Below are 24697 nucleotides of genomic sequence, written 5' to 3' on the forward strand. Positions count from 1 at the left end.
ACATTGCGCACGGTCCTTACAACACCCTCACTCTTGCCTATATCGTGCTTTGACTTTTACCCCTCTTGTAGTTCCTGTTCCACCTCACCACCTCCCTCTTTCTGTCCAGTTATCTCGCATGCAAAATTCTCTTTCGGTTAGTATTACCAATATTTCTCTTCGTGTTGTCCTGTCCTTGCCCCTGTGGAGGGTCCCCCTTCTAACATTTGCATTTGTAAATCCCCGACTCACAGCACTACAGCTTTTACCCCTACTTAAGTTCTGAAACGCCTTTTTCTTGAACACTTTTCTTCACACTCCCGCTCCATTTCCATCATCACCGATGGGTCTAAGTCTGCAGACGGTGTAGGCTACTCTGTTGTTTTTCCTGACCACACCAATATGTGTCTATGTGTCGAGTGCCTCTGGAGACTAGCATCTTCACGGCAGAATTTTATGCTATTCTCTATGCTCTTCATCTACTGCTTTCTCGCTGTTACTCTTCCTATGTGGGTTGTAGTTCACTCTCACAGTGCCCTCATGGCTCTGGATTCCTTTAATCCAGTCCATCGAGACTGGAGATCGTCGAGATTCAAGATTGGCTGTTTCTTATCTCCAGTAAATTTAAGATGGTAGTGTTTTGCTGGGTTCCCAGTCATATTGGTGTCTTTTGAAATTAATGTGCAGATGCTGCCGCTAAGAATGCTATCCGCACTTGTCCCATCTCCCGTAAAGGTATTCTGCATTCCGACTTTTACCCAGTTTATCATTCTGCCATCCATGCCTGTTGACAGGATTGTTGGTCTTCTGTTACTAATAACAAACTGCGTGCTCTTAAGAGTAGTGTGTCCCCGTGCTTTCCCTCCTACCACCGTAACTGGCGGTGGGAAACTGCTGTGGTGAGGATGAGCTTCGGCCATACACCCTTATCTCACGAACACTTAATGGAGCGCCGCCCTGCTCCTTATTGTCCAAACTGCATTGTCCCTCTTGCAGTTGTGCATATCCTTGTTGAATGTCCTGACTTCCAGGACGAGTGTGTATCTTGCTTTCCAACCGTCTCTCGCTGTCCCTCCATAGAATTATTGGTAAATCAGATACTTTTCATAACGTTCGCGATATGCGTTTCTGTTCTCGTATTGGCATCCTTGGTGATATTCAGCGCCCTCTGATTATTCCGCACATTTGATGGTGCTACATAGCCTTCCCGGCTTGATGCCTTCTTTTGATAATTATTTACTTTCAAGCATAAGTTTGTCAGGCACACTCAAGTCAAATACAAATTGATCAAGTCCGAGCACATCAGCACAACCACATTAATCACAACTTTAAGATCAAGGTCGACAAGGAACATCAACATCACCAAAGGTCAAGATCAACAAGGAACATCAACATCACCAAAGGTCAAGGTCGACAAGGAACACCAACATCACCAAAGGTCAAGGTCGACAAGGAACATCAACATCACCAAAGATCAAGGTCGACAAGGAACATCAACATCACCAAAGGTCAAGGTCGACATGGAACACCAACATCACCAAAGGTCAAGATCAACAAGGAACATCAACATCACCAAAGGTCAAGGTCGACAAGGAACACCAACATCACCAAAGGTCAAGGTCGACAAGGAACATCAACATCACCAAAGCTCAAGGTCGACAAGGAACATCAACATCACCAAAGGTCAAGGTCGACAAGGAACATCAACATCACCAAAGGTCAAGGTCACCAAGGAACACCAACATCACCAACGATCAATTATAACTCAACGGGGAAAGTAGGTCAGCAGGCGGGGCATGAGTAAGACCTCTCGGCCCTTTAGTCACTCTTAGGTTAGCACTGTTAGGCAAACACTGCTAGGTTAGCACTGTTAGGCAAACACTGCTAGGTTAGCACTATTAGGCAAACACTGCTTGGTTAGCACTGTTAGGCAAACACTGCTAGGCAAGTATGGCTAGAAAAACACTGCTAGGCAAGCACAGCGAGGCAAGCACTGTTAGACAAGCACCGCTAAGCAAGCACTGCTAGGCAAGCACGGTAGACAAACACTGCTAGGCAAGCACAGCGAGGCAAGCACTGTTAGACAAGCACCGCTAAGCAAGCACTGCTAGGCAAGCACGGGTAGACAAACACTACTAGGCAAGCACTGTTAGACAAGCACCGCTAGCAAGCACTGCTAGGCAAGCACGGGTAGACAAACACTACTAGGCAAGCACTGCTAGGCAAGCACTGCTATGCAAACACTACTAGGCAAGCACTGTTAGCCAAGCACTGTTAATCAAGCACTGCTAGGTAAGCACTGCTAGACAAACACTGCTAGGCAAGCACTGCTAGGCAAGCACGGGTAGGCAATCATTCAGGTCAGAAAAATCCACAGAGAAAGGACAAGTATTTGGGAATTAGGAGCCACGAGGGAGTGGTGAGTGCTGGCAACTGCTCAGATGTCAACACAGTCGGAAGGTGAGCGTATATGTTGGGGATTCTCGGCTCTAGTCGTTATGCCAGTGAATAACACTTTCTTCTCTGATATAAATAAACTGCGAGTGCTCCATAAGGATCATAAAGACGTCAACAAACAAAAGCTTTTGGACATTAAACCCAGACAACCAGAGGCTAAACAGCTTTGCTCCTTTACTGGATTACTCATAACATAATAATGGCTAAAATAACATTAAACAAATTTGGGAATTTCAGCCTTGGAGACTCTCGCCTTTGCAAGACACTATCATGACGTTGTCAGTGGAGTATGACAGAAATTCTCATGGTCCTTGTATTAACCTAGTTTTGCTTGCGGGGGTTGAGCTCTGCTCTTTCGGCCCGCCTCTCAACTGTCAATCAATCACCTGTTATTAACTTGTAACTTTTTCACACACACACACACACACACACACACACACACACACACACACACACACACACACACACACACACACACACATCATTTAACCCCCTCACCTTGTGACTCCCTAATACCTTCCCCCATCTCCCTCTTCTACCCCAAAACCCCCACCTACCCCCGATTCCCCCCTAACTAATACACCCTCTCTTCCACTCCCAGCACCCATGCTCCATTCTCCTCTCAGCCCTCTGCCCTCAATATCCCTCTCCCCCCTAACCTCTCAACCTCTATCTGACACTCAGTCTCACTCTATTTCTCAACCCCTCTATGCTATTCAGACCCCTAACTTTCAGATTCATTATGCCCTTCCTACCCCCTTAGATGCCCAGACCCCATTTGCCTACCAGGCACTCCCAGGCACCCCCCTAGCACCCCCCCATTCACCCCCACAACCCCCACTCGCCCCCCAGACACCCCCCAGTTCCCCCCAGACCCCCGGTGAAAGGGGAAACTCTGACACCCGAGTTTCCAAGAAGAGTCTCAAGGTTTGGTACACCAATGCTGATGGGGTAGCCAATAAAGCAGAAGAGATAAAAGAAAGAGTTAGTGAGGCAGACCCAGACATAGTGGCAATAGTGGAAACTAAAATAAATGGCATGATCTCGGATGCAATCTTTCCAGAGGGGTACCAGGTGATAAGAAAAGAAAGGACACCGAGACAGGGAGGAGGAGTGGCACTCCTAATAAAGCGGAAATGGAAGTTTGATGAGCTGGAAAATCCGGGTACCAATGAAAGCACGAGCTTCATACATGGAACTCTGACAGTGGATGGGAAGAAGATTGTAATCTTGATACTCTACAATCCCCCACCAAACAGTAGAAGGCCCAGGCAGGAGTACGAGGACAGCAACAAGGCATGTATAGATGAACTGCAGAGGGCAGCAACTATAGCGCATAGAATGAGAGCGAAGCTGCTGGTCATGGGGGAACTAAATCACGGAGAGATAGATTGGGAAACGAGGAATCCCCATTGCGGGGAGGAGACCTGGGGAGCGAAGCTGGTAGACGTTATTGACAGGAATTTCCTAACACAGCATGTGAAAGAAGATACTAGGGAAAGAGGAGGGGATACGCCCAGTCTATTAGATCTCATTTTCACCCAGAATGTAGAAGACATCGAGCAGTTGGAACATGAAATACCACTAGGAGCCAGTGACCATTGTGTCCTAGTCTTTGACTACATGATGGAGCTTAAAATTGTGACCAAAGGACAAGAGGTCCGGGAAAAAAGACTTGATTACAGAAAAGGGGACTACAGAAGAATAAGGGACTACCTGGGAGAAGTGCAGTGGGAGGAAGAACTTAGAGGAAAAACAGTGCAAGGTATGATGAACCAAGTCATATTGAAATGCAAGGAGGCTGAAGAGAGATTTATTCCAACAATAAAGGAAAAAAGCAGGAGGGAATATAATAACCTAAGGTTTAATAGACAGTGTCAGGAAGCACAGGTGAGAAGCAGGAGGGAGTGGAGGAAGTACAGAAGACAAAGGACAGAGGACAACAGGATTAGATGTAACAGAGCTAGGAATGATTACATTAACATAACACGAGTGTCGGAAAGAAATTATGAGAATGATATTGCAGTCAAAGCGAAAAAGCAAGCTAAATTACTACATAGCCATATAAGAAGGAAGATGTCGGTAAATGACCAAGTGACAAGACTGAGGAAAACAGAAGGGGCATATACAGAAAGCGACAAGGAAATCTGTGAGGTACTGAATGCAAAATACCATGGAGTGTTCACAACCGAGCCTGAGCAGCTCCCATTGTTAGAAGCGATTACCCTAGATGAAAGACTATCAGATATAGAGGTGACAGCAGAGGAGGTAATGAAACAGTTGACAACACTGGATGCAAATAAAGCTGTTGGACCAGACAAAGTATCACCGTGGATACTTAAAGAGGCAGCACAGGCTCTCAGCGTGCCTCTGGCAATGATCTTTAATGAGTCACTGATGTCGGGAGAATTGCCCAGTTGCTGGAAGGAGACAAATGTCGTATCGATTTTCAAGAAAGGTGATAGGGAGGAGGCACTTAACTACAGACCCGTATCACTGACAAGCATCCCCTGCAAAATACTTGAAAGAATAATTAGGCTAAGACTTGTTGAGCACCTGGAGAGCATTGGGTTTGTAAACAAGCATCAACATGGGTTCTGGACAGGTAAATCATGCCTAACAAACCTTTTAGAATTCTATGATAAAGTAACAAGGATAAGGCAGGACAGAGAAGGCTGGGCAGACTGCATATTTCTTGACTGCCAAAAGGCCTTTGATACAGTACCGCACATGAGACTGCTATACAAACTTGAGAGGCAGGCAGGAGTAAGCGGAAAGGTCCTAGTATGGGTGAAGAACTACCTAACAGGAAGGAGCCAGAGGGTAATGGTAAGGGGCGAGAAGTCGGACTGGCGAACAGTAACAAGTGGAGTACCTCAAGGATCGGTGCAGGGACCAATCCTCTTTCTAATTTACATAAATGATATGTTTACAGGAGTGGAATCATACATGTCAATGTTTGCGGATGATGCAAAATTAATGAGAAGAGTTGTGACAGACGAGGATTGTAGGATCCTCCAAGAGGACTTAAACAGGTTGCAGAGATGGTCAGAGAAATGGCTACTGGAGTTTAACACCAGTAATTGTAAAGTTATGGAAATGGGATCAGGTGACAGGAGACCAAAGGGACAGTACACAATGAAGGGGAACAGCCTACCTGTAAAGATTCACGAAAGAGACCTGGGAGTGGAAGTGACACCTAATCTAACTCCTGAGGCACATATAAATAGGATAACGACAGCAGCGTACTCTACGCTGGCGAAAATTAGAACTTCATTCAGAAACCTAAATGAGGAGGCTTTTAGGGCGCTTTACACTGCCTACGTGAGACCCGTCTTAGAGTATGCCGCACCATCATGGAGCCCCCACCTGAAGAAACACATAAAGAAACTGGAGAAGGTTCAGAGGTTTGCGACGAGGCTTGTCCCAGAGTTACAAGGGATGGGATATGAAGAGCGTCTGAAGGAACTGAACCTTACGATACTAGAGAAAAGAAGGGAGAGAGGAGATATGATAGGGACATATAAAATACTCAGGGGAATTGACAAAGTGGAAATAGATGAAATGTTCACACGTAATAATAACAGAACGAGGGGACATGGGTGGAAACTGGAAACTCAGATGAGTCACAGAGATGTTAGGAAGTTTTCTTTTAGCGTGAGAGTAGTGGAAAAATGGAATGCACTTGGGGAACAGATTGTGGAAGCAAATACTATTCATACTTTTAAAACTAGATATGATAAGGAAATGGGACAGGAGTCATTGCTGTAAACAACCGATAGCTGGAAAGGCGGGATCCAAGAATCAATGCTCGATCCTGCAAGCACAAATTGGTGAGTACAAATAGGTGAGTACACACACACACACACACACATCCACACACACACACACACACACACACACACACACATCCACATATAAAAAGTGTGAAGTGTGTGAGGAATTGAATAAGAAATTCCAGGAGGTCTTCACCTTAGAACAAGGAGAAATTCCAGAGGTAAGTGAGGGAATAGCTAACCAGGAACCACTGGAAGAGTTTGAGATTACCAGTGGGGAAGTAAGGAAGTGTTTACTAGAGTTGGACGTGACGAAGGCTATAGGCCCAGATGGAATCTCCCCTTGGGTTCTAAAGGAAGGAGCAAGAGAACTGAGCCTACCACTCTCCATAGTGTATAACAAATCACTGGCAACAGGGGAACTGCCAGATACTTGGAAAGCAGCTAACGTAGTCCCGATATACAAGAAAGGGGATAGACAGGAGGCACTGAACTACAGGCCAGTGTCCCTAACCTGCATACCATGCAAGCTGATGGAGAAGATTGTGCGAAAAAAACTAGTGGAGCATCTGGAGCGAAGGAACTTTGTAACACAGCATCAACATGGGTTCAGGGATGGCAGGTCCTGCCTCACAGGGTTACTTGAATTCTACGACCAGGCAACAAAAATAAGGCAAGAAAGAGAAGGGTGGGCAGACTGCATATTTTTGGATTGTCAGAAAGCCTTTGATACAGTGCCACACAAGAGGCTAGTGCGAAAGTTGGAGATGCAGGCTGGAGTGAGAGGGAAGGTACTCCGGTGGATAGAGGAATACCTAAGCAACAGGAGACAACGAGTCTGTGTGAGGGGTGAGGTCTCAGATTGGCGAGACGTCACAAGTGGAGTCCCGCAGGGGTCAGTCCTTGGACCTATACTGTTTCTGGTATATGTAAATGATCTCCCAGAGGGTATAGATTCGTTCCTCTCAATGTTTGCCGACGATGCAAAAATTATGAGGAGGATTGAAACAGAGGATGATAGTAGGAGGCTACAAGATGACCTGGATAGACTGAGTGAATGGTCCAACAAATGGCTGTTGAAGTTCAACCCGAGTAAATGCAAAGTAATGAAACTAGGCAGTGGAAACAGGAGGCCAGGCACAGGATACAGAATAGGAGATGAAGTACTTAATGAAACAGACAGAGAGAAAGATCTAGGAGTTGATATCACACCAAACCTGTCTCCTGAAGCCCACATAAAGAGAATAACGTCTGCGGCATATGCGAGGCTGGCTAACATCAGAACGGCGTTCAGGAACCTGTGTAAGGAATCATTCAGAATCTTGTACACCACATATGTAAGACCAATCCTGGAGTATGCGGCCCCAGCATGGAGCCCGTACCTTGTCAAGCACAAGACGAAGCTGGAAAAAGTCCAAAGGTATGCTACTAGACTAGTCCCAGAACTAAGAGGCATGAGTTATGAGGAAAGGCTGCGGGAAATGCACCTCACGACACTGGAAGACAGAAGAGTAAGGGGGGACATGATCACAACCTACAAAATCCTCAGGGGAATCGACCGGGTAAACAAGGACGAACTTTTCAACACTGGTGGGACGCGAACAAGGGGACACAGGTGGAAGCTGAGTACCCAAATGAGCCACAGAGACGTTAGAAAGAACTTTTTCAGTGTCAGAGTAGTTAGCAAATGGAATGCATTAGGAAGTGATGTGGTGGAGGCTGACTCCATTCACAGTTTCAAATGTAGATATGATAGAGCCCAATAGGCTCAGGAATCTGTACACCAGTTGATTGACGGTTGAGAGGCGGGACCAAAGAGCCAGAGCTCAACCCCCGCAAGCACAATTAGGTGAGTACAATTAGGTGAGTACATCCACACACACACACACACACACACACACACACATTTTCTCACGATGGAGAAGATCGTGAGAAAAAACCTGGTAACACGTCTGGAGAGAAGGGACTTTGTGACAAATCGCCAACATGGGTTCAGGGAGGGTAAGTCTTGCCTGACTGGCTTAATAGAATTCTATGACCAGTTGACAAAGATTAAGCAAGAAAGAGAGGGCTAGGTGGACTGCATTTTCTTGGATTGTCGTCAAGCCTTTGACACAGTACCGCATAAGAGGCTGGTACATAAGCTGGAGAGACAGGCAGGTGTAGCTGGTAAGATGCTCCAGTGGATATGGGAGTACCTAAGCAATAAGAAGCAGAGAGTTACGGTGAGGGGTGAGACCTCCGATTGGCGTGAAGTCACCAGTGGAGTCCCACAGGGCTCTCTACTCGGTCCTATCTTGTTTCTGATATATGTAAATGGTCTCCCGGAGGGTATCGATTCATTTCTCTCAATGTTTGCGGACGATGCCAAAATTATGAGAAGGATTAAAACAGAAAAGGACTGTTTGAGGCTTCAGGAAGACCTAGACAAGCTGAAGGAATGGTCGAACAAATGGTTGTTAGAGTTTAACCCAACCAAATGTAATGTAATGAAGATAGGTGTAGGTAGCAGGAGGCCAGATACAATTTATAATAATAATAATAATAATAATAATTTTTATTTAGGTAAGGTACATACATAAAGAGATTTTACAACGTTTGTTGGCTTTATAGATAGAGCTAGTTATCATCTGGGAGAGGAAATTCTTCAAGAGTCAGAGTAAGAAAAAGACTTGGGAGTTGATATCACGCTAGACCTGTCTCCTGCAGCACATATCAAGAGGATAACATCAGCAGCATATGCCAGGCTGGCCAACATACGAACGGCATTCAGAAACTTGTGTAAAGAATCTTTCAGAACTTTGTATACCACATATGTCAGGCCAATCCTGGAGTATGCAGCCCCAGCATGGAGTCCATATCTAGTGGACATGATCACCACATTCAAGATTCTGATGGGAATTGATAGGGTAGATACAGACAGGCTATTTAACAAAAGGGGCACACGCACAAGGGGACACAGGTGGAAACTGAGCGCCCAAATGAGCCACTTATTATATTAAAAAATTTATTAGAAATAAATATTAGAAATTAGAAAAAATATTTTTCTAATATTATTAGATAAATTTTTCTTATATATATTAGAAAAATTAGATATTAGGTATCTAAAGATATTAGAAAAACTTTTTCAGAGTGGTTGATAAATGGAATGCATTAGGAAATGATGTGGTGGAGGCTGACTCCATACACAGTTTCAAGTGTAGATATGATAGAGCCCAATAGGCTCAGGAATCTGTACACCTGTTGATTGATGGTTGAGAGGTGGGACCAGAGAGCCTGAGCTCAACCCCCCGCAAACACAACTAGGTGAATAAACACACACTTGTGTAAGGAATCGTTCAGGACCCTGTATATCACTTAAGTTAGAGCAATCCTGGAATATGCAGCTTCTGCCCGTAGTCCATATCTACTTATACACAAGGCAAAGTTAGAGAAGATTCAGCGATATGCCACTAGACTTGTCCTGGAACTGAGAGATATGAGCTACAAGGAATGGCTGAAGGAGCTGAACCTCACGTCCGTGGAAAACAGAAGAGTAAGTGGAGACTTGATAAACACCTACAAAATTCTCAGGGGAATTGACAGGGTGGACAAAGACAAACTTTTCAGCACGGGTGTAACACGAACTAGGGGACACAAGTGGAAACTTAGTACCAAATGAGCCACGGAGACATTAGAAAGAATTTTTTCAGTGTCAGAGTAGTTAGTAAATGGAATGCACTAGGAAGTGATGTGGTGGAGGCTGACTTCATACACAGTTTCAAATGTAGATATGATAGAGCCCAGTAGGCTCAGAAATCTGTACACCAGTTGATTGACAGTTGAGAGGCGAGACCAAAGAGACAAAACTCAACCCCCTCAAACACAAATAGGTGAGTACACACATACACACACACACACACACACATACACATGAGGTCATGTGTATGACCTCACATATCATAGCTGACTGAAACGTTCCCTATATGTTGGACACTAGTGATGTTTTACAACCGAATGCATCATTTTGTGAGTATTAATAAATCAGAGCTAACAGAACCATGTCCCAAATCCTAAACACTTGTGGGGATTTTCACCTGAATGCACCATTTTGTTAGTATTCAAACTTTCAAGTTTACAGAACCTCATCCCACACTTTGGAGACTCATAACCTTTTTAACCTGAATACATGAACCTGCAAACCTTCACACTTCAAGCTGACTGAAACTCTTCCCACACTCGAGACACATGAGAGGTTTTTCAACTATATGCACTATCCTGAGTCTTCATACTTCTAAGTATAGAGAACCTCTTCCCACACCCTGTGCACTCATGGCCTTTATCACCCAAATGTACCATCTTGTGAGTTTACATAATTCTGGGCTTAATGAACCTTGTTGCACACTCTTGACACTCATGAGCTTTTTCAACTGAATTCACTGTAGCAACTATATTAAAAGTAATACAGTTGCTCCAATGTTCTCAAAAGTTCCCTTGAAAGCAATTGGATGTCTGTTAATTCCTCATACCTTGACCCTAAGAATTCCATATTCCAAGTCGTTCTACAAAAAACAATTTCCAAAAATCGATGTTCACTAATTACAATTGATACTTGTTCCCAAGTTTTCCAGGAATCATTTACAACATCCCAAAAGTAACCAGCAAGTTTTCCAGCATAATAGTCAACTTGCCAGAAGCATTCTGTCCAACACACTGTCAGGTGAAGTGTGGAATATCAGCTGTCACGAATGTAAAATCAACAGTTACATCTCTCTCCTGTGCCAGGTAAGTCCACTACGGGCTCACCATAGCCCAAGCTACTTCGAACTTTTTGTTGAGAGTAGCTGAATCTTAAACAACAACAACGAAAAATCAGAGACACACCTGCTCTTGTACTGCACGTTGAGCTCTCTACTCTCAGATCAAGGGAAACACTAGCATCCATGTCTCAGCTATCAAAAGACATCATTACATTGCCAACATCCGACTGCTGTAACCAAGACTATATTAAATATACACAAAAACCCACTATACACTTCGCGATAAATAAGGGTTCACGGTTCAAGACCCATAAAGCCCAGTTGAATGGAATACACTTTGCGTCTTGTCTCCCAATATTGTATACATTATAGCTCGATCCAAGAATTCTAATACTTCCAAGTTGAATAAACCTGTTACGACACTGGACAACTGTGAGCTTTGTCGCTTGAATGCACTAATATGTGGCTTGTTATAGTTCCAGGATGTTTTTAAAGTTCCATGATCGTTTTCCACAATCAACATACTCAAAAGGCGTTTCATCAGAATGGACTAACATGTGAATCTTCACATTGTTAATAAGAGTGAATCCCATTGCACACTTTGGACATTTGTGAGTTTGCATCTTCTTTATAATAAACGCAGTTTATGTGAATGTTTCAACCCATCCTTTTATAAATTACATCGCTTTTTGCTCATACGTGTTACGGCGAAAAAAGGGCCAGTAGGTGTTTTAGTGCCAGATGGACCCACCCATTTTAGGGAATCAGAGGGGAGTGTGCCAGATAGTGCCACCCCATTTTAGGTCATCAGAGGCGGGTGTGCCAGTAGCAGCCACCAAAAAAAAGTGAAGATAGGGATCCAGTATGGTACAGCTATGTCCCTGTGCTTTATACTCAAAAAGGTATGGAGATATGTATATGTATATAAAATGTATATAATATACTGGCATGCCAGCTGCGACCACCAAAGAAAGTGTACCAGCAGGCTGTCTCCATGGGCAGGTGCAATAACAGGTTTCCACACAGTAAGGTGCCCCCCCTACCCCTCCCCACAAATGACAGCCTTGTCTGTACCGTATGAGAGATCATAATATAATATACATGGGTATGTCAGTTGGTGCCACTATGTTCATGTGTTTTATACACCAGAAGAGGGTGGTAATAAGTATATAATATAATATAATGTACGGCTAATCCAGTTGCATCCAGTAATGTACAGGTGTAAAAAAACAGGTTCCACCCAGTAGGGTGGTTCCCCCTACCCCCCCCCCCCCCACAACACCTGGTGGTCTTGTCTGCTGCATCACAGTCAATGGGGTGGGTTCCTTCTTCCTCTCCCACCTACCCTCAATGGTCCCCCCATAAAAATAACTATATATCAATATATATATAGTAATATAGTATATATATCACAATTACTATATATTCGATCAGTTTGTTGACCTTTGCTTTTAATTCGGCTGTAGTGTCCTTCGTTACCCTTTGGAACTTAGTTTGGTCAGAGAGTATGATGTTCATTTTCGCCAGATATTCGTCTTTTTTAAGACGAATAAGGTCAACAAACTGATCGAAACTGTGAACGCCAAGAAATCCGGACTCCACCTGCCAAAGATCATTGGGGAATATAAACCTGGATATGCGTATGGAAATGTCAAGACGCACAAGCCTGGAAACCCACTTCGGCCAATCATTAGCCAGATACCCACACCCACGTACAGACTGGCGAAGCGACTCAACGGCCTGCTGACTCCTTATGTTCCTTGTGCCTTCAGCCTGAAGTCTCCAAAGGAATTTGTTGACTTACTGCGGGGAACACGGGCCACAGGGATAAGAGCCTCGTTGGACGTAGAATCGCTGTTTACCAACGTACCTGTGGACGAGACAATCGGAATGATAGCCGACAGAGTGTATCGTGATCCAGCCTGTACTCCTCTTGACATACCAGAAAATATTCTGAGGAAACTACTCCAAGCTTGTACTAAAGAGGCACCCTTCTTGAGCCCGGATGGGCACATGTATAAGCAAGTAGATGGGGTCGCCATGGGTTCTCCCCTAGGTGTCCTGTTTGCAAACTTCTACATGGGTACCATCGAGCAAAAAGTCTTAGTCGACATGAACTTGAAACCGGCCATATACTGCAGGTATGTTGACGACATTTTCACACAGGTACCTGATGTCAGACATCTGCAGGAGCTGAAGGAGGCATTTGAGCAGAGTTCCGTGCTGCGTTTCACTTACGAGATGGAAAAGGATGGGAAGCTGCCCTTTCTAGATGTAACAATCATGGAAAAGGGCGGAGGTTTCCACACTGCAGTCTACACTAAGGAAACAAACATAGGAATGTGCCTAAATGCCAACAGCGACTGCCCAGACAGGTACAAGAGGAGTGTTGTTAACGCATATGTCGACCGTGCTCTCAGCCACAGCTCAGAACGGTTCCCAATACGGTTCCCAATGGGGTCTTCTATGGGTAGCTCCCCCCCCCCCCTTTAGCTGCAATCTGGCGCGATAATTACGTATAAAGCTCAGCTCTATGCTAGCTACCTCAAGTAAAATCCTTACATTTGATTTGTCCGCTGTCCTATATTGCCCTTTCGTAAAGCCTAATGTTTTAATAATATCTAAAATATTTAAATTTGCACAGGCTTTAATATGGTCATTTAAAAGTTGTGCGAGCCGCCCCGCCCAGGCGGTGACGTTTAAAGGCTTCCCACATTCACAACCTTTACCATGGCAACACCGCCGACAACCCGTTGTTACCGGGTGTGTGGGGGAAGCGCCCGCACCCCCTCCACAACCATCACCACCACTAGTGCTGCTATTTAGCATTTTTCACCCACAGGAGCATACAAAAAATATATATATATTTTTTCTTTTAAACCTGTTAATTTGTGTTCTCTGAAAATGAGAAAAATAATAAAAATATCGTAAGTGGCATATATTGCCCGCTATAGGGTGGGGAAGTCTGGTAAAAAACAGGTGCTGAATCAGCGTGCGTCCCAGACGGTCTGTTGCTTGCCAGCTGTCAGGCAGGAGTTGCCACAAAGAGATAATTACCTAATTATATTAATATCTCTGATTGTTTTTTCGTAGTTTTTTTGCTGTAATATTATTCAATAGTGTGTAGTATGATATATTTATATAATAAAATGAGTGAATCATCGCTGTACTAAAAAATATGGTGTGCATATTGTTGATTCAATTATTATGTTCTTCAAGCAGTGAACAAATACTTTGTCGGTTATTTATTACACTATATACTCAGCCAGTGGCAGCCCGCCACTGGCTGCCACTCCCTCCCTCCCTCACCTCACCTGAGTCGCCACCATTCTCCTTCCACCATACTGTTTTTGCTTTTATATACAGACGTTATATATAAGTATCTGCATGTTTTGTTTACCATAGCGAACAACTAAGCTGGTATAGTGAGTCCAGACAGTAAAAGGTGGTCACACACAGTCAGCAGACAATGCTACCTCCCTCCCCACCAAGATTACTCCTCCCACTACAGCACTAATTATCACAACAATCCTGCTATTATCAGAATCCTGGTAATTTTTATCACTGTCAGGGGTCTTCTGTAATAATATCATCGCTATATAAGAGCATGCAAATGTATATTATGGCATTTTTAGGCGATGCTGTGGTCACAAGCTGAACAGCAGTGCTGTGAGCTCATGCTGCATGTGTTAGGCTTGGTAGCTCACTTAGTACTGAGGCCCCTCACACCCGGGAATTTGGCCCACGATATTTAAAAAAAATGGCGTCTGTTTACATGCGCCCTGAGGAAGGTGTGGTGACCCCGTGTATCCGCGGGCTGTTTAAATCTTGCGTAGTACTCCAATACATCATATGATGTGGAGCGCAAGTTACTGCAAGTCACTGAACACATCATATGATGTGTTGCACAGTTAAAGGGTTAAAGAGAAGGAGTTACTTCCATCATCCCTGGTGGAAAAGGGTGGACCCACCTCATTAAGAGGCGTTGAGGTAATCTTGTTTTTATTAAATAAATATTTTTCAGCGACAAGTCGCGGCACCAGACAATATTCTTTCACCCTTTTTTCTCTCGTTACCTATTTACTTAATTACTTTCATTACTTTATTAGGGTTTAAATTAACAATACAGCCAAAGGTAACAGAGCCGCCAATATAGCCCCTCCTTGCCTAGAGGTTAGGATGTTTTTTTTTTCTTGTACAAAGGTTTTTTTTGTGCTACAGAACGAATGTCATTCTCATACAGTCTGAGCTTGGTATCAACTCTTGCTCGTACTTGATTTTATAGGTTGAGATTGGCTGTGTTTTGTCAATATGTGACACTTTAAATATTTCCTCTGTATTTTGGGGATAAAGGCCTTTATGAAATGTATTCCTGCGCTTTGCCAGTCGTACATGCGGTCCAACCTGCAATTGTGGACTGATGGGGGTTATGGGGGAGTCATTGTTTAAATACATGACCTTAAACTGTCTAGGTATATCTTCAATGTTTTGTAACTTATGAATGACATGTGGTTTATTTTTTAGTATTCTGTGGAAGGTATTGTTGTAAACGTATACGATTTTGGGAGGACGTGAATGTATTTTAATGAATTAGCTTGGATCATATAATGATACAGTTTATGTTTTAAAATTTTGATGGCACGCTCCACTATACTAGATTTCATTTCCGAAAACACGCTATATAATTTAATATTTTTCTTATTAAAATAATTTTGAACTGACCTGTTGTAAAATTCTTTGCTTCGGTCAGTGAATACTCATCTTACACCAAAAACTGACGGGTTTCCTCTATCATTTTCTTTAGAGCAGCTAGCACATCCCCCCCATTTTTTTTTAAGGTTTGAGCCTACATTAATCGAGAATAAACATCAACACAAATCCAAATATATTTAACACCATTATTGTATTTTTGTAAACTACAAAAGTCTCCTAGATCACAGGTAATTATGGTGCAGGGCTTCAGAGCTAATATTTTTCCCCGGAGGAATCTAACCAAATTTCTTTTATAAAGGTATAAGATCGCTCCTCCCGAAGAAATTCCCTCGCTTCTGTAATGCTAATGATGGCGTCTTTAAGTCTGCCGACTTTATAGAGCTTTTGAATTGATCCTGTAAAACCACCCGAGCTAGAAATGTCATTGTAAATGGAGCTAAGAATTGACCGTTTCTGTGATGTTAGTCATTTTTTTTCACATCTGATAAACTATTTCACACTGTGCCTCGTTGACGATTCTCGTCCTTAACTGCAATGCCTCGGGAACTGTCAGATCAAACAATAAATAACCATACATGCTCTGGCATGATGCCCAAAGGTATATTTCAAAGAAATTAGAAATAGTTTTTCGTCCATACAGCTGCCCATTTAAAATTTCAAGTTGGGTCATTAATTCTCTCTTTCTTCATTAATATATAAAATGGCTACAATTCAGAATTACTGTTCTGGCATATTTTCCCAGGGGAAACAAATTTAGACTAATTAGAATTATGGAAATATTATTGTGCCAACAAAGAGTGAAGATATTGGCTATAATTGGACTCTGTATGGTTTCCAGATATAAGTCATCAATTATATACAAAACTGATTCATTTGAAAAAGGATTCTGATACTCTGATGGATTAATCAGCCCTTGGGAGAGAGTAATCTTGTTTCGCAGAATGGGGATTTTTGAAAGTGGATTTCTGTATTATTTGCAGCTGACACAATAATTTTTGAGAATTTTCTGTGGTATTTTACACATAAATTTGCTACCGTCGTAGTTTCCCAGAGTTGCTGAATCCAGCTACAAATATTCTTGCCGGTTGATTAAAAATATTAAGTTGGTCAGCTGTAACAGAAGTTACAGACGACCCTTTCATAATTTTCTTATAAATGGTTCAATTACCTATGGACAGCTACACACACACACACACACACACACACACACACACACACACACACACACACACACACACACACACTCACACACACACACACACACACACACACACACACACACACACACACACACACACACATATATATATATATATATATATATATATATATATATATATATATATAACTGAAAACTCACACCCCAGAAGTGACTCGAACCCATACTCCCACAACTGGTATGTACAGGGACGCCTTAATCCGCTTGACCATCACGACCGGACATAAGGAAGTGATAGCCGAGGCTATATGAACCACTTCAGTTGTATATAGTCCTGGGGACCATTCAGGCTTGTTTGCATTTGTGTTCCTCACGTGTGCCCCAAAGAATGAGGTGATTTGATAAAATGCTATGCCCAAGATTACCATCCGAGTGCCGGCGGGGAAGTGGTTCATATAGCCTCGGCTATCACTTCCTTATGTCCGGTCGTGATGGTCAAGCGGATTAAGGCGTCCCTGTACATACCAGTTGTGGGAGTATGGGTTCGAGTCACTTCTGGGGTGTGAGTTTTCAGTTGTATATAGTCCTGGGGACCATTCAGGCTTGTTTGCATTTGTGTTCCTCACGTGTGCCCCAAAGAATGAGGTGATTTGATAAAATGCTATGCCCAAGATTACCATCCGAGTGCCGGCGGGGAAGTGGTTCATATAGCCTCGGCTATCACTTCCTTATGTCCGGTCGTGATGGTCAAGCGGATTAAGGCGTCCCTGTACATACCAGTTGTGGGAGTATGGGTTCGAGTCACTTCTGGGGTGTGAGTTTTCAGTTGTATATAGTCCTGGGGACCATTCAGGCTTGTTTGCATATATATATATAAATATATATATATATATATATATATATATATATATATATATATATATGTCGTACCTAGTAGCCAGAACTCACTTTTCAGCCTACAATGCAAGGCCCGATTTGCCTAATAAGCCAAGTTTTCATGAATTAATATATTTTCTATAATTTTTTTCTTATGAAATGATAAAGCAACCCATTTCATTATGTAAGAGGTCAATTTTTTTTTATTGGAGTTAAAATTAACGTAGAAATATGACCGAACCTAACCAACCCTACCTAACCTAACCTAACCTATCTTTATAGGTTAGGTTCGGTTAGGTAGCCGAAAAAGTTAGGTTAGGTTAGGTTAGGTAGGTTAGGTAGTCGAAAAGCAATTAATTCATGAAAACTTGGCTTATTAGGCAAATCGGGCCTTGCATAGTAGGCTCAGAAGTGAGTTCTGGCTACTAGGTACGACATATATATATATATATATATATATATATATATATATATATATATATATGTCGTACCTAGTAGCCAGAACGCACTTGTCAGCCTACTATGCAAGGCCAAATGTGCCTAATAAGCCAAGTTTTCCTGAATTAATATATTTTCTCAAATTTTTTTCTTATGAAAAGATAAGGCTAACCATTTCATTATGTATGAGGTCAATTTTTTTTTTATTGTAGTTAAAATTAACGTAGATATATGACCGAACCTAACCAACCCTACCTAACCTAACCTAACCTATCTCTATAGGTTAGGTTAGGTTAGGTAGCCAAAAAAGGTAGGTTAGGTTAGGTTAGGTAGGTTAGGTCGTCGAAAAACAATTAATTCATGAAAACTTGGCTTATTAGGCAAATCGGGCCTTGCATAGTAGGCTGAGAAGTGCGTTCTGGCTACTAGGTACGACATATATATATATATATATATATATATATATATATATATATATATATATATATATATATATATATATATATATATATATATATATGTCGTACCTAATAGCCAGAACGCACTTCTCAGCCTACTATTCAAGGCCCGATTTGCCTAATAAGCCAAGTTTTCATGAATTAATGTTTTTTCGTCTACCTAACCTACCTAACCTAACCTAACCTAGCTTTTTTTGGCTACCTAACCTAAACTTACCGATAAATATAGGTTAGGTTAGGTTAGGTAGGGTTGGTTAGGTTCGGTCATATATCTACGTTAATTTTAACTCCAATAAAAAAAAAATGACCTCATACATAGAGAAAAGGGTTGCTTTATCATTTCATAAGAAAAAAAATATAGTAAATATATTAATTCAGGAAAACTTGGCTTATTAGGCAAATCGGGCCTTGAATAGTAGGCTGAGAAGTGAGTTCTGGCTACTAGGTACGACATATATATATATATATATATATATATATATATATATATATATATATATATATATATATATATATATATATATATATGTATATATATATATACATATATGTATACATATATATATATATATATATATATATATATATATATATATATATATATATATATATATATATATATATATATATATATATATGTCGTACCTAGTAGCCAGAACTCACTTGTCAGCCTACTATTCAAGGCCCGATTTGCCTAATAAGCCAAGTTTTCCTGAATTAATATATTTACTATAATTTTTTCTGATGAAATAATAAAGCTACCCATTTCATTATGTATGAGGTCAATTTTTTTTATTGGAGTTAAAATTAATGTAGATATATGACCGAACCTAACCAACCCTACCTAACCTAACCTAACCTATATTTATAGATAAGGTTAGGTTAGGTAGCCAAAAAAAGCTAGGTTAGGTTAGGTTAGGTAGGTTAGGTAGACGAAAAAACATTAATTCATGAAAACTTGGCTTATTAGGCAAATCGGGCCTTGAATAGTAGGCTGAGAAGTGAGTTCTGGCTACTAGGTACGACATATATATATATATATATATATATATATATATATATATATATATATATATATATATATATATATGTCGTACCTAATAGCCAGAACGCACTTCTCAGCCTACTATTCAAGGCCCGATTTGCCTAATAAGCCAAGTTTTCATGAATTAATGTTTATTCGTCTACCTAACCTACCTAACCTAACCTAACCTAGCTTTTTTTGGCTACCTAACCTAACCTTACACATAAATATAGGTTAGGTTAGGTTAGGTAGGGTTGGTTAGGTTCGGTCATATATCTACCTTAATTTTAACTCCAATTAAAAAAAAATGACCTCATACATAGAGAAAAGGGTTGCTTTATCATTTCATGAGAAAAAAATTATAATAAATATATTAATTCAGGAAAACTTGGCTTATTAGGCAAATCGGGCCTTGAATAGTAGGCTGAGAAGTGAGTTCTGGCTACTAGGTACGACATATATATATATATATATATATATATATATATATATATATATATATATATATATATATATATATATATATATATATATATATAAAAGTTTGTGAGGGTACCACCTCTGGTGCCAATGTGGGGACCCATAGCCTCGGAGAAGAAAATAAAAAGTATTCAGAGGAGACCTTGTGGTTTCTCACTGAACACTAATATTATCTTCTCCTACCACCCTCATTCTTTTGTATGTACACATATATATTTAAGTTGACCAGACTACACACTAGAAATTGAAGGGACGACGACGTTTCGGTCCGTCCTGGACCATTCTCAAGTCGATTGTGTTCACACAATCGACTTGAGAATGGTCCAGGACGGACCGAAACGTCGTCGTCCCTTCAATTTCTAGTGTGTGGGCTGGTCAACATTCTTCAGCCACGTTATTGTGACTCATCGCCTGCACATATATATTTACTTTATTTGAACTTTGTTACAAAAAAGGAGTTACATATGGGTTACAAAGATGGTTATCATAGGTTGTCGAGTTCCTCCAGCTCCTCAGATGGCGGGCAGGAACCCTGGATGCAGTGCGCATTTCCCCTCTGTATCGCCACACTGAGGCGCTGGAAAAGAAAGCTTGCAGCTCTTGGGTCCCATGTCGTTTCAATGAGCCTAGAACCCAGTTCCTTCAAAAAACTGGTAGCACTTTTACCCCAGGCGCCGAGTGTCTCAGAAGCAATGGGGACAAAATTGTAGTGGTGATCCAGTTCTCTATACTTATGGGATTTGGCTGCTTCCCTGTGGGTGGCAGCGCCACCTGGTTGTGCAACACTGAGGTTAATGTAGGTGTTAGCCAGGGTTGATACGCACGTGTAGTCCCATACCAACTGCTTGCCATTCTTCCAGGGGTTCACTGTGATACCATCCGGGCGACCAATAAGAGCATCAGAGTTACGGGGCGTTGGGTAACGGGTTCTCTCAGCTGGGCATCCACCTGTGGTGAGGCTCCTCTTGATGATGTCGTTAACTTCACTGTGCCTCGAGTGCCATCCCCCTGTGCTTTGGCAGAGTAGGCCATGGTGGCCGTACCTGTCAGCCACCACCTCGCCGCAAATACACCTGTATCTGGTGTGGATTGGGGCAGCAAGGCGGAGGGCCACAGCAATTCGGAGGGCGTGTGGTGTGAGACGCGTGCCAGTTGCCGACATTGGGGTTGCTAACTGGAAATCCCCTGCATGTGGTGCTGCTACTGCTGTGAGGCGAGCAATGTCGTGTTGTGTTGTTGCAGCACCCAGGCACTCTGCAGCAACTTGGTCTACAATGGGGCCATCTCAGCTGGATTGCTTGTGGGCTTTTGGGGATGGTGGTTGAGGTGATTGGCCTGCACGAGAGGCCCACTCTGTGGCAGAGCGTGTAAAATTGGGATCATGTACACCTGCCAGCTGATGTAAGTGGGCAGGTAGAATTTCCTTCACAAGGTCGTCGAATGCTGATAAGGAGGACAGGAAGGCTGGAACAGCGATTTGCGTTGCTGTTCGAACTCCGAGGCCCCCAAGTCTTACGGGAAGAGAGGCTTGTTTCCACTGTAGGTCATCGAGAGAGAGGTTAAGGGCTTTTTCTAGCATTGATTTCAGTAACCGGTCATACTCACTTAGTTTTTGGCTACTGTAAGATGGTGAACACCTCAGAAAGTAGGTTAACCTGGGGAGGGACAGACATCTGGTGATGAGGTAGAGTGCATCATGAACATCAATATCCTCAATAATCCCGTCCATCCTCTTAAGGTCGGCGATTTTCTTATCAAGGACCTCATCGATGGCTTTCAACCCCAGGGGAGCTCCTAGGAGTGTGCTGTCTTCAGGTTTAGTTTTATGGATATTTGGCAGAAGACCCTCTATTCTCTCTTCGATGCCCTGGTTGGAACATATTATTTTACATTTAGAAGGGTTCAGGGTGAGGCCTAAAGCTGCACCTTGCTCCTGGATTTTTCTGATGTCCTCCAGGATTGAGTCTTGGGAACCAGCTAGGGTACCATCATCCAAAAACCAGATGTTAAGCTCGCTGGACAGGACCTCTGTGACTTGTTTGATGACTAAGCAGAAAAGGAGAGGAGCAAGGAGGTCACCCTGTTGGACGCCTTCTCGCGAGTCAATTTCATGTTCGCCAAAAAGTAGCTTAAGATCCATACTGTAGCATGAATGTACAAAAGGGTAGAGGGAAGGGAAATGACTATGAACCGCACGGAGTACAGCATCCCTCCGCACCAAATTGAAGGCATTTTTGAAATCTAGCTTGATAAGGGCCTTTTCGTCTGTGATGTTGGCGATGAAGGCTCGAGCTGCATGGGCTGCCGCCTCACACCCTTGTGGAATGCCAAACCTTTTTGGTTTGGCATTCAGTTTTTGGCTTCAGCATGTTGGCCACTGCATCACTAACTGTTCTTGCAGCTGCCTTTGCGACGAGACGCCGGAGAGAATTGCCCACAGCTATTGGCCTGATCCCTCCATCCCTTTTCTGTAGAGCACAGAGAGATGCTCCAAAAAAGATAGGTCTTATGGACGCTGGTATGTTGCCAGCTAGACATGTGTTGGTGAATCTGGTTAGTTCCACCAAGAGGTTCTTTGCAATGTCACCCAGTGTAGGGTTGAGCATTTGCTTGACGTGGTTGGGTTTTAGTCCTGTGAACCCACCTGCTGATCCTGTAGGGAAGGACATGGCTGCTGTATGGACCACAGATTCAGCCACCCAGAGAGGTTCTGCTCCGGTAGCCCCCACTTGTACAATTTTGATATTATTGATATTATAGATAATGATATTATCAATTTTGATATTATAGCCCCCACTTGAAATTTTGATATTATATATATATATATATATATATATATATATATATATATATATATATGTGTCGTACCTAGTAGCCAGAACGCACTTCTCAGCCTACTATGCAAGGCCCTATTTGCCTAATAAGCCAAGTTTTCATTAATTAATTGTTTTTCGAGTACCTAACCTACCTAACCTAACCTAAACTAACTTTCTCGGCTACCTAACCTAACCTAACCTATAGAGATAGGTTAGGTTAGGTTAGGTAGGGTTGGTTAGGTTCGGTCATATATCGTCGTTAATTTTAACTCCAATAAAAAAAAATTGACCTCATACATAATGAAATGGGTAACTTTATCATTTCATAAGAAAAAAATTAGAGAAAATATATTAATTCAGGAAAACTTGGCTTATTAGGCAAATCGGGCCTTGCATAGTAGGCTGAGAAGTGCGTTCTGGCTACTAGGTACGACATATATATATATATATATATATATATATATATGTATATATATATATATGTCGTACCTAGTAGCCAGAACTCACTTCTCAGCCTACTATTCAAGGCCCGATTTGCCTAATAAGCCAAGTTTTCCTGAATTAATATATTTACTATAATTTTTTTCTTATGAAATGATAAAGCAACCCTTTTCTCTATGTATGAGGTCAATTTTTTTTTATTGGAGTTAAAATTAACGTAGATATATGACCGAACCTAACCAACCCTACCTAACCTAACCTAACCTATATTTATAGGTAAGGTTAGGTTAGGTAGCCAAAAAAAGCTAGGTTAGGTTAGGTTAGGTAGGTTATGTAGACGAAAAAACATTAATTCATGAAAACTTGGCTTATTAGGCAAATCGGGCCTTGAATAGTAGGCTGAGAAGTGCGTTCTGGCTATTAGGTACGACATATATATATATATATATATATATATATATATATATTTTGTGACGGTAACGCGTTGGTGTTCGGCTGTTTCAAAAGCTAGGGGTATGGCCTCGTCACATAAAGAAGAAAAAAGAAAAAAGCTGGAACTTTCGTCTGTGGTAAGGTAATGGGAAGACACAAAACACAAGTAAATTTAAAAATGAAATTTTAATTACGTTAGAAAAGCAAGACATGAATAAAATTGGGCATAAAAATTGTAACAGATAAATCAATCAAACAAAATAATAAGAATAATCACTGGCAAATGAAAAGTTACGTTAAGACAAGTGAATAATAGCAAAGTAAATATAGCAAAGGAAATAATGATGAAGGAATATTGGCTTCAAGCTGCCACCTCCCTTAGTACACGTAAGCCAAGGCTTAGTCTACCAATGAGACGTGTCAACTTGTGTGGAGCACGATATATTCTGTCTTCCCTAGGTCGCGGTGGCCCAGACATCAGCTCGTGTGGCGGGTGGTGGGGCAGGTGCAACGGGCACCAGTCAATCAGCGACAGGCAGGCGATGGACAAGTAGTTTGCCGGTTCACGGTGGCGGAGGCGACCAGGTGTGCCGGTGTTGGATACGTTTTGCACTCTGGGCAAAACTTGTTGTTGTACTTGTTGGATATATCTTCTATATTAGTTGTTACTGGGACGTAGTTTGGAGGGAAGAGCAGGCTCAATCTCTCTTGAAAGAGATTATCGTCACAACTCTCCCCCGAAGCCTGCGGTTCTGGAAGAAGTATGTCGTTATGTGGTGGAGTAATAGGTGGAGTTGCTTCTACTTCATAAACTCTGGAGAGTTCATCGGCTATGATGTTGTCAGAACCTTGGTATAGCGGGTCTCCAGGTTGAATTTCTGCAGTTATTAAGCCCATCGTAGAAGACGA

At 42.1% G+C, this 24697-nt stretch overlaps 1 protein-coding gene across 1 annotated transcript in view; it reads left to right on the forward strand.

Annotated features, from left to right (window-relative positions):
* The first annotated feature begins 389 nt into the window (after nt 1–389).
* Nucleotides 390–24697, forward strand: part of LOC138354718 (J domain-containing protein DDB_G0295729-like) — a 33811-nt gene continuing 9503 nt past the window's right edge. The window contains exons 1-2 of the mRNA XM_069309170.1: nt 390–488; nt 1241–1756. Of these exons, the coding sequence (XP_069165271.1) occupies nt 390–488; nt 1241–1756 (615 nt within the window). The remainder of the gene's footprint in view (nt 489–1240; nt 1757–24697) is intronic.

This window comes from Procambarus clarkii, chromosome 6, assembly GCF_040958095.1.
Source record: "Procambarus clarkii isolate CNS0578487 chromosome 6, FALCON_Pclarkii_2.0, whole genome shotgun sequence".
NCBI lineage: Eukaryota > Metazoa > Arthropoda > Malacostraca > Decapoda > Cambaridae > Procambarus > Procambarus clarkii.